We start from the raw sequence: 10,340 nt of genomic DNA on the forward strand, positions 1-10,340 counted from the left end.
CGGTGGGCGTGGAAAGCGTCACCGCGAACGTCCACTCTGATTGGTGAGTGTTTCATTGTGATAACTTCCGGGCTAACGGATTACAAGTTTTGAATCGTCTCTAGCTAACCTTTCGTGTTGTGTACACAGTTTATTCGTCGTATCTGAAACAAGTCTTAATTTCGACTTTAATAACAAATGTAACATGGATTTGATGCATTAAACGTCAACGGAAAAACTGCAGCATTTTATTTTTTTACTATTGCGAGTGAAGGTAACGTCTTTAAACTCATAGTATGACTCGCGTTGTTTGGTCAACAGCGTTAACATTTACGCTAAAACACTCAAATGAAGGCAAAGTAGCGATGAGAAAGCGCTACAAACAGCCTACAGCGCGTGTTTAGCTCGTAAGCGTGTTAGCGGATATGTCGTAAGTTTAACGCTGGGCTTTAAACGTTAACGTTGCCACTTTGCCTCCTTTTGTAGAGAGAAGAATGAACGATGAAACCAGCAGACTTTTTCAAAGTGTCGCTACGAAGATGGGATGGATGGACAAGGAGGGACTGGACACCGCGGAACAAAGGGTTTGTTGCACATTTCCATGTTTCAACAACGATATTGTAGTATTGGTGAGTATAAGTGTCAACAGCCACAACTATAAACACATCAAAGTACAGATGTGTCCCCTTTTATGTATTCCAGCTGATGAAGAGTGTTGGTAAGCCTCGTCGTGTCGGTACATGTGGTCATGGATCTGACAGTGAGGATGATCCAGAGAAGGAGAACCGGGGGTCAGAGGCCAGTACGCACCAGTACAGAGAGAAGGTCCTGATCGAGTCCAGCGATGACGACTTTGACCAATGTGAGCGACTGGAAATGCTGCTGTAAACATACGCTTGAGCTGAGTTATACTTTAATGTGTTGGCTTTACCTTTACATCCCTCAGTTCTTCTGGAAAAGGCGACACCTCGAGCCAAAGCCGCATCACAGAAACAACACAGTGCTGCAAAGACAGACAGGTGAGACAGTGGAGAGCTTTACAACCTGGACGGACATTAGCGATGGTTCAGATCTAAAAATCTGTTCCTCTTTTGTCCTCTCCAGATCAAAGGCACCTGCAGTCAGCTCGGACAGCGATGACGGTTTCGAAACATGTGAGTATGTCATGATCTCTACTAATGGAGTCAAGTTTGGACACCAATAATCTGAGGGAAATGGTTGTAAACATGTGGATGATGGTTTGTTTCTTCTTCTGTCTTCTCTGTTGTCGGGCCGTGAAGTTCTTAAAAGTGTGAAAACCCCCAATGTGAAAAAGAAAATATTAGAGAGCGGCAGTGAAGACAGGTGAGTCTTTAAAGGGTTTTTTTTACTAAAGAAATTCATTTTATTTTTGAAAATGTCTGAAAATATTGCTTGTGTTTTTCCTTAAAGCCTTAAGAACTTCATAGTGGACGACTTGTCCTCTGATGACGACTTTATTAAGAAGAAATCCTCCTCTCAAGGTAACCGTATTGGTATTTAGTTCCTGTGATCTGTAAAGAAGATAGTATAGATTTGACATTGATGCTTTTTCTTCTCACTTTATATGTTGTAGTCCCAAAGAGCAGCAGCAGCAGGACTCCAGCAGCTCAGCGTCCAGCAGGAAGGCCTCTGTCTCAGTGGGACTCCCCCGTCTTTGTCAGTGACAGTGATGACGACGACAGCATAGTGATCAAGAGCACCTGGAGGACCCGTCACTCAAAGCCTAAACCCCTGAGAGATGCAAACAAGGGTCCGTCTGCTCTGTACGGCTCCCCAGCGCCGCCCTCGCCTCCCTCGCCGCCCTCACCGCCCTCGCCTCCCCTTCCGTCTCTGTATTCTCTCACCACTCGCAAGCCTCAGGCCTCTCTGACCTCAGCCGGCCCCCGTGGCTCGACCAAGAGCACACACTCAGCCCCCAGTAAGCTGCATGAGTCGTCCAGTTCGGACGAGGAGTTCACTTCCCTCCTGGAGAGACTAAAGAGTAAAACCAAGCTCACCAACACTCCATTGTCATCTAACAGCGTCAGAGGTAAACATTTTATGTTTGTCGTCCTCCTTAACTTTCTAAATTGTTCCATCCTCTCCTTCTAAGTGTGTTTGTCTCCTGCGGTTGTGTTTGTCTCTAGATGGCAGCATGAAGCCTCCCATGCTGGTTCCTCCTGTGAAGAGGCCAACCGCTCCGGCCTCCAGGTCTTTAAGTGACATACCACCAGAGATGAAGACGCCGGGGAAGCCCCCCATCTCCAAACCCAAAGTCAGTCAGACGGAGCCCAAACGAGGTCCCATCAGCAGGTATGACATCATCTGAAGCCTGACAGAGAATATGTCCAATCGCTGGTTTCTTTAAGAGCCATATTTCTTTGTGACTTAAAACATTTCCCAGGCTCTGTTTCTTGCATATAAGTACATTTCTCCAGTTTAACCCCTTGCTCTCCCTGCAGGCTGGTGGTGTGTAAGACCCCCGGCTGCTTCCTGGAGTCCCTCTCTAACCCCGGCCCCAGCTACGGCCGCAACTTCAAGCAGAATAAGGAAGAACTCACCAGCAAACTCTACCATTTATACAACACCAGTGTTTTTGACAGCAAGGTGAAGAGTGTGCTCACGGTGTTGATGCTTTGTCATTGACATTCTTCTTCAGTTACATGTTTTGAATTTGTGATTTGTCTCGATATCTTAACATTGTTTTGTTTGTTTGACTATTCAAGCTCCCCGTCGACATGTCAGTGACCTGGAATAAGAAGATGAGGAAGACGGCCGGCTTCTGTATCACCGGGCAGGAGAGGGGGGGAGGGAACCGCTACGCCCGCATCGAACTGTCAGTGAAAGTGTGTGATTCTGCAGGTAAAGCTCCTGGCCCTGAAGCGTGAGGTGCGGCCCTGCCTGTAACGCACAATTCAGTTTAAATTCAAACTCTCCTTTTGTCTCTGTCCCCCCCTCCCCTAGATCGTCTCAGGGACACGCTGGTCCACGAGATGTGTCACGCCGCCACCTGGCTGATCAACGGCGTGAGAGACGGACACGGCAACTTCTGGAAGCTGTACGCCCGCAAGTCAACGCTGGCTCACCCCGAGCTGCCCATGGTGACCCGCTGCCACAGCTACGACATCAAGTACAAGTTCCAGTACCAGTGCACGCGCTGCAAGAACACGTACGTCTGACTGAACTCACAGCGTTTAAAGCCCTAGGTATTCTTCATCAGACCCTTTGTCCCCTGATCTGTTCTCACGCCGTGCTGTGCTTCTCTGCAGGATCGGCCGTCACTCCAAGTCGCTGGACACGCAAAGGTTCGCGTGCGCCTCCTGCACGGGGCAGCTGATCTTACTCACGCCGTCCAAGCGCGCCCCCACGCCTTTCGCCAACTTCGTGAAAGAGAACTACGGGAGCGTGCGGCAGGAGCTGGCAGGTCAGAGCCACGCAGAGGTGATGCGCAAACTCAGCGCAGACTTTGCTACCAAGACTAAACTCAGTCAGAGCTGAGAGCATCGACACGTTTACAAGGAAAATGTTTTTATGTTTTTATCTTCTTCTTCTTGAATACCTCAAAGAATCAGACTGGCTTCACCATCAAGCAGCCTGAGTGAATGAATGAATGTTTTTATTCTCGTGTTTCTCTGTCAGTGTGTGACTGAACCTATCTGAACTGAGCCTCGTCAGTACTTTCATTGTGTTCTTACTGAGCCTGTTTGTAAAGTTGTGCGTCCGGTTACAACCCAGGGAAATTTTTAATACAAAGGTTACTATATTTTGTATGTTTGAATAAAGTTAAATTGCCAATAATAATAAGTGAACTGGTGCACTGATGACATCTCTTAGACGAGTGATCTTCTGGGTTAATAATGAGAAATAAGATGGGACAAACTGCTTAAAGACCTTTAATCTGATATGTGACCTTCAACATTAATATATTATCTTCCCATTAAATTACTATAATACAAAACATTCAAGAATACTGAAGGGGGAGGGGGGAATGATACACAACAGAAGGATGAATACCCTAACACAAGCAGAAACACAAAACGGAACACATGGACGAGTGTATTTGGAACAAAGTGGGACCTCCTGAGGCAGGTGTGCGGGTGAGAGAGGTCGGGCGGCTTCCCTGATTGTGATGATTATCTTAGTTACAGGCACAGATCCACAGGCAGCACTGGTGTGACACAGCAGCGCTCCCCAAGCTCATGGAGGACGGACTTCTTCTTTTTTTAGGGAGATGGAACGCTTTGCCCCATGGTAACTGCTACCATGGTAACAGAAGAAAACGATGAACATACAGGAGCCAAAACTATGAAACACGGGAGCTGCCAGTTTATAACAAACAACCACTATAAAATAATGCTTTGGAATGTATTTGTTTGTCTCCATATTTAGGCAGGCACTGGAATATCTTAACTCATGTACTTTCAATTTTATAGACAAAATTATCAAAGAAATGTCATTAAATGTATGCAGCATTCCAATAGGGGAAAACATTTATAATATAATGTCTGAGTGACGTTTCCTGCTGTATGTTAAACCTTTTGACACTTTTTCAATCAAGAATATATGGCACAACATAACTAAGCCGTATGAGCAGCGTGACATGTTACACACACACACACATACACACATACGGTTCCTCACACACCATGTGTATGTATCAACACTGTGTGCTTCCTTCAGTACAGGCAGGTTTTCTTCATAATCCGCAGAAACTCCTGCTGGTTGACTTCCCCGTCTCCGTCCCTGTCTGCTTCGTCGATCATCTCCTTCACAAAAACAAAAGAGAAGATGAGATGGGAGAAGGTCCAATGTCAAGGGACCTTCTGGGGTTATTGCGTAATAATACACTCATTGCTTTGCTCACTTGCAGCTCCTCATCTGTGAGGTTCTCTCCCAGCTCTTTGGCGACTCTCTTCAGGTTCCTAAAGGAGATCTTCCCCGTCTCGTCATCGTCAAACAGGCGGAACGCTTTCAGGATCTCCTCCTTGGAATCCTTCTCTGCCTGAATTTAAAAAAAGTTCATGTGAAAACATTTATAAAGAGAGAAAATGGACTCTATCAAAAGTTCTCAATCAACAAGTCAGATATCTACCATTTTCTGTGTCATGATGGAGAGGAAGTCAGCAAAGGAGATCCTCCCTGTTCCTTCCTTGTCCACCTCGCCAATCATCTTCTTAATCTCCTCTTTCTTTGGCTCAAACCCCAGCGCTCTCATCGCAACCTGACACATAAACACACACAGACACACACAAACAAAGGGATGACAGCTGTCCTCTACCCTGACACGTGTTGATCTACTTGATGGAGGGTCTGTTTACTTTGAGCTCTTTGGCGTCGATGAATCCGGATCCATCGGTGTCAAACAGCTCGAAGGCCTCCCTGATCTCCTGCTTCTGCTCCTCCGTCAGCTCGGGCTTGGGGCTGGTCTTCTTGCGTGGAGGCGGCACTGGACCCTGCAGGGAAGGTCTCTTTGCTGTGGTTGCCTGGTGAGAGAGAACACAAGCGGGGGAGATGAACGTATGTGAGAAACGGAGCAAGATCCAGCTTCCATTGTCGGATTATTCATCTTTAATAAATCAATCACTCACCATCGGATGCTGGTATCACGGCAACACGGCTCTATTTAACTGTATTCTCCTCTGAGCTACGAAGCCGCCTGATCGTTTAGGGAGAAGATCCAACAAAACGGCTCCTCCTCTCATGAGTTAACTCGTATTTACACTGAATGTTATATCCTTGGATGTAAAGTCACAGGATAAATGGCTACAATAAAGGAAATATACGTTTGCGTGCAGGTAATGACGCGTATTAGTGAATCAGCCTCCGTCTCAGGGTGTAGGCATTCGGTTTGTTCACCCTCCGTGCCCGGAGACGAGCCCCGCCTTTTACGACAATGCAGGAGACGGAGGAGGATCCGCGCGGGCAGAGCAGGGGTATAAATCAAGCACACCTGCCCTGCGATTGGTTCCTGAGAATCAAGGGACGCAAATCACGATATTAAAAAGTATTACAGTGTTTTTCCTAGAAATGCTATATTACATGCAACTAGCACTTAATTGTATGTAAATTGTATTAATACACCCTGGACGCGTAATTTAATATATGACATTTAATTAATTGTCGTCGATTGCGTGAGTGAGAAGCTACATTATTGATTACCTACGAGAAATCCATGTTGAATTCATTTATTGATTAACTGACTTTTCCGTCTACATGAAACGGTTTAATCCAAGTTTATTGGATATTTGTAGGGGGTTATTTAAGTGTTTACGTTAATTAAAACGCATAAACGCCTAATAAAAACATATTTACTGACCAAGTATTTAGCATTAACGTATGAAACACAATGCAATTCTTCTTTTTACTCTTCTTCTTCCACTTCTTTGGAGTTTTTCGGCGATTGGCTAATAACGGGACTGTAATGTGGAACTGGAGATTTCTGCAGAAAAATAAAGAAGTAAATAACAAAAATAGGAATGCGTGAAATTAAGGTTTGTTGGTTGCGCATAGTTTGAATTATTTTTTTTCCCTTTTATAACTTTATTTAAGGTTGGGGAATACAGTGATGGTGAACACAGCTTTGAGAAAGATCAAATGGGATAGGTGTGTATTTACTAAAAAGAAACAAAAGTAAAGACTTTAAAAGAGACTAAAAGTCAAACGAACAAGAGGAAAGAAAAACGATATACACTTAGAAATGGAATGGCACATAAACTGTGTCCGCAGGGTCCTTACACCCCTCTTTCACTTCCTAAGAGGGCGGAGACAGTCAGCATGTGCTCGCCGATTGGTCAACGCGGTGGCGTTCTTTGACGTACCCCAAACCTTATTGGCTAGTCTTAACGTCACCTTTATCCCGACGCTGGCTCCGCCAATCACAGCTCACGTCTCACTCAGCTGATTCAAACCACCTCGTCTGGTACGCGGGGCCAGTTGGAGCAGGTGAAAAGCAGGTAAACAGCCTAATATCGCGTTTCCCGAGTGTAAATTCGGCTCGTTTGCGAATTACGGACGGACACTGAAGGACTGGAGAACGCTTTGGCCATTTTAGGAGCGAAGCAGCCGCAACTACTTCACCCGCCGTTGTGCCTTTCAAGTTAAAACCTCTCCAGTTCTTATTATGGCCACACGTGTTCGACCGGTGAGTGACAAGTTTGTTATTATAAGTTTTTCATGATGTAAACATTGATCCAACCCTGTATGACACAAAGCTCCCGTGTCTCTTACAGGCTAATAAGCGGTGTGCGGTCATCGGAGGATCCGGTTTCCTCGGCAGACACTTAGTGGAGAAGCTGATGGATCGAGGTTACTCCGTCTCTGTGTTTGACATCCGCCAGAGTTACGAGCTGCCAGGTGTCACCTTCCACCAGGGAGACCTCTGTAACAAACAGGTGCCATCCTTATCCTCCAACTAATGGCCTTTGATTGATGCTAATAGCTTTTGAATGATGCATTACAAGCCCTGTGTGTTTCTCTGCCCGCCCCAGGATCTGCTCCCGGCTCTGAAGGACGTGTCCCTGGTGTTCCACTGCGCCTCCCCTGCGCCTGCCAGTGATAACCGGGGGTTGTTCGAGAGGGTCAACATCCAGGGAACACGCACCGTCATCCAGGCCTGCATGGAGGCTGGAGTGCAGGTGAGGCAGCGTGGAGGCTGACGGAGGGAAGGATTACATAAGAGGCTGCATCACTGATGTGCTGTAAACTGTTTGATTTGTCAGAGACTGGTTCTGACCAGCAGTGCCAGTGTGGTGTTTGAGGGCACAGACATTAAGAACGGGAAAGAGAACTTACCTTACGCCAAGAAGCCCATCGACTACTACACACAGACCAAGATCGAACAAGAGAAGGTAGGAGACGAGAACCTGAAACTACGATCCTCATGAGCAGAAGATGTGGATTAATATGATTGTTATTAAGATTCAGATTGTACTCTCTTTGTTTCTTAGTTGGTTCTGAGAGCTTGTAACAAAGAGAAGGGTTTCCTCACCGTTGCCATCCGGCCTCACGGCATCTTTGGTCCTCGGGATCCACAGCTGGTTCCTATCCTGGTGGACGCAGCTCAAAGGGGGAAGATGAAATTTATCATTGGGTGAGGCCTGTGTGTGTGTGTGTGTGTGTGTGTGTGTGTGTGTGTGTGTGTGTGTGTGTGTGTGTGTGTGTGTGTGTGTGTGTGTGTGTGTGTGTGTGTGTGTGTGTGTGTGTGTTATCCTCTATATTGCTTTTAAACTATGCGGATTCAACTGCAACCATTTGCAAAATAAATGTGATTTGGGTGAAATAATTATAGTTTGGTTTTTGGAATTAGTATGTGAAATGTTGTGATTGTTGTTGTGCTTCTCTGTGCTCATGTATTTTCTTCTCTGTGTGTAGCGACGGGACCAACATGGTGGATTTCACGTTTGTGGAGAATGTAGTTCATGGTCACATCCTGGCTGCTGAGCGTCTGAGAGCAGATTCGCCCATTTGTGGTAAAGTGAGTGACAGTTACATCACTCATGGTGGCGGTTGACTGGTTTCCATCATGAAATCCCAGTTTACTTAACCCTTTAATCTCTGCTTGTCTTTTCAGTCATACCACATCACCAACGATGAGCCGGTTCGCTTTTGGGATTTCATGTCTGAGATCCTGGTGGGTTTGGGATACGCTGCTCCACGTTACCATCTCCCCTACATGCTTGTGTACGGACTGGCTATGCTCCTCTGGCTCCTGGCCTTGATCCTGCGTCCTCTGGTGGCCTTCAAACCCACCTTCACACCCATGAGAGTGGCTTTGGCCGGCACCCATCATTACTATAACTGTGACGGTGCCAAGCAGGACATGGGCTATAAACCAGTGGTCAGTCTGAAGGAGGGGATAGAGCGTACGGTGCAGAGCTACCCTCACCTCAGACGAGGGGCTTGACGGAGGCGTGAACAAGACTGTAAGGTTGAGTTACGGTGTCAGAATCACAATAAGGTGATAATGCAAATGAGATTAGCTGCCAGGTCAGGTCAGACAGACGGGTTTGAAGCGTTTGAAAGCTTGTTTCTATTTAGCTATCATAGCTGTTCCATAGATGTGTGAAGGTGAACATGTCACTGCGCTGTTTTGACCAGAAGAGGGCAGCAGATCCTCCTGGTTCTGGTTCGTAGTGGAGCCTCATGCCAAGATTCCAAAGCACTTTGTAAATGATTAAAGCCAGTTTCTATTCACTGAAACAACCTGGACACACAGTGGCAACTATTAAACATTCCTGTTTCATTTTCATATATGTGTGTGTGTGTGTGTGTGTGTGTGTGTGTGTGTGTGTGTGTGTGTGCTCTGCACACCTTTAAGAAGCTGCTCTTCATTTCAAAATACCTTAATAAACTCATTTGGATAATAACTTTCCCGGTAATACAGTTTCATTTAATTGAACACTCACAGGATCCAAACACACTATCTGATCCTACATACTTCTTAAGTATAAAGATTACACATTAAGATAAGTGTCACCATGATGGGCACGCCTCACTTAATGCACCTGCTTCCCTTTGTGGCAGCTGGACAAAGTGACAAAACTGTTCTATGATCGCCAAAGAACCAAAATGGAGTTGGGAATGAATCAGAACCTCCAGCTGCCAGTCTCCATTTCCACCTTCATTTGAGTAATAATCTCTAATCCTTACAGAAATACAAGGACGAAGAACAAAGAACAAAGGACTTGTTAGCTGCTGGGTCTCATTCCCAAACGGTTCTTGTTGAATGTTTTCATTGGCTGCTACATTTCTGTCATTCCATATCTTGGTGTGGTGAGGACAAGGTGGGGGTTAAGTTCAGATACTTTGAATTCCCTCCTTAATTCTGAACTAGTGGCACCCTAATGATTCACTGCTGGAGTCGCAGCCACTGGGCAAGGCTGTCTGACTGGTTTGCTCGCTCACGGTAGAGAGAGAGAGAGAGAGACAATAGATTCCAATGCCAATGTGCTCAGCAGAGTGAAACTTTGGCTCTCAGATGTGACAGTTTCCTCTTCCACCTCCCTCTCTCCTCCCCCATCGCTCTCCTGTGACAAATTAGTATCTGTGAGGACTTAGGAACATGTGTGTCACGATGATTGTTTTTTCTTGACACATTGTGAAATACATGCACACCCTTTTTTTTATTTATTTGTAAAGCCTTGGTAAATACGGGCACAGCGGCGGTGAAATGGTTTTTGGAAGAGGCAGCGGCAGGCTGATCTCAATGTTGTGTTTTCAGATAGAACACAGTCAGGTCAAACACTCCGCTAGGTCTGGGGGCTATTTTCTACCCTGTTGAAGAAATTGGAGAAATGGACACACACACACACACACACACACACACACACACACACACTGTGGAGCTCACATTTTGTCTATAA

At 45.9% G+C, this 10,340-nt stretch overlaps 3 protein-coding genes across 3 annotated transcripts; 2 read left to right on the forward strand and 1 right to left on the reverse strand.

The window, feature by feature from the left end:
- Positions 1 to 5: 5 nt before the first annotated feature.
- On the forward strand, positions 6 to 3,726 carry gcna (germ cell nuclear acidic peptidase). Its single transcript, XM_076162809.1, has 13 exons — positions 6 to 253; positions 466 to 563; positions 682 to 841; positions 926 to 998; positions 1,084 to 1,133; positions 1,260 to 1,323; positions 1,411 to 1,481; positions 1,574 to 2,029; positions 2,127 to 2,292; positions 2,442 to 2,586; positions 2,706 to 2,841; positions 2,944 to 3,148; positions 3,249 to 3,726. Exons 2-13 carry the CDS (start codon positions 474 to 476, stop codon positions 3,475 to 3,477), a joined length of 1,845 nt encoding a protein of 614 aa, XP_076018924.1. The 5' UTR covers positions 6 to 253; positions 466 to 473; the 3' UTR covers positions 3,478 to 3,726.
- Positions 3,727 to 3,873: 147 nt separating this feature from the next.
- Positions 3,874 to 5,810, reverse strand: cetn2 (centrin, EF-hand protein, 2). The gene is made up of 5 exons (XM_076162879.1): positions 5,568 to 5,810; positions 5,298 to 5,462; positions 5,072 to 5,200; positions 4,844 to 4,981; positions 3,874 to 4,745 (listed from the first exon to the last, which is right to left on the reverse strand). Exons 1-5 carry the CDS (start codon positions 5,568 to 5,570, stop codon positions 4,656 to 4,658), a joined length of 525 nt encoding a protein of 174 aa, XP_076018994.1. The 5' UTR covers positions 5,571 to 5,810; the 3' UTR covers positions 3,874 to 4,655.
- A 1,072-nt stretch (positions 5,811 to 6,882) lies between these two features.
- nsdhl (NAD(P) dependent 3-beta-hydroxysteroid dehydrogenase NSDHL) lies at positions 6,883 to 9,226 on the forward strand. Its single transcript, XM_076162705.1, has 7 exons — positions 6,883 to 7,120; positions 7,209 to 7,370; positions 7,467 to 7,613; positions 7,698 to 7,826; positions 7,926 to 8,068; positions 8,350 to 8,452; positions 8,549 to 9,226. Exons 1-7 carry the CDS (start codon positions 7,100 to 7,102, stop codon positions 8,879 to 8,881), a joined length of 1,038 nt encoding a protein of 345 aa, XP_076018820.1. The 5' UTR covers positions 6,883 to 7,099; the 3' UTR covers positions 8,882 to 9,226.
- Positions 9,227 to 10,340: the final 1,114 nt, after the last annotated feature.

This window comes from Genypterus blacodes, unplaced genomic scaffold (genome assembly GCF_046128005.1).
Source record: "Genypterus blacodes isolate CSIRO-AG114 ecotype Tasmania unplaced genomic scaffold, CSIRO-AGI_Gbla_v1 ptg000128l_1, whole genome shotgun sequence".
Taxonomy (NCBI): domain Eukaryota; kingdom Metazoa; phylum Chordata; class Actinopteri; order Ophidiiformes; family Ophidiidae; genus Genypterus; species Genypterus blacodes.

Bases quoted from the DNA above. Each gene is read 5' to 3' on its own strand.
- gcna (XM_076162809.1), top strand. From the start codon at position 474: ATGAACGATGAAACCAGCAGACTTTTTCAAAGTGTCGCTACGAAGATG. The intron at 842-925 runs GTGAGCGACTGG...TACATCCCTCAG, and splicing joins CGATGACGACTTTGACCAAT to TTCTTCTGGAAAAGGCGACA. The intron at 3,149-3,248 runs GTACGTCTGACT...GCTTCTCTGCAG, and splicing joins TGCACGCGCTGCAAGAACAC to GATCGGCCGTCACTCCAAGT.
- cetn2 (XM_076162879.1), bottom strand. The intron at 5,201-5,297 runs GTAAACAGACCC...TTTATGTGTCAG, and splicing joins TCGACGCCAAAGAGCTCAAA to GTTGCGATGAGAGCGCTGGG. The intron at 4,982-5,071 runs GTAGATATCTGA...TTTTAAATTCAG, and splicing joins CCATCATGACACAGAAAATG to GCAGAGAAGGATTCCAAGGA.
- nsdhl (XM_076162705.1), top strand. From the start codon at position 7,100: ATGGCCACACGTGTTCGACCG. The intron at 8,069-8,349 runs GTGAGGCCTGTG...CTCTGTGTGTAG, and splicing joins AAGATGAAATTTATCATTGG to CGACGGGACCAACATGGTGG. The intron at 8,453-8,548 runs GTGAGTGACAGT...TTGTCTTTTCAG, and splicing joins ATTCGCCCATTTGTGGTAAA to TCATACCACATCACCAACGA.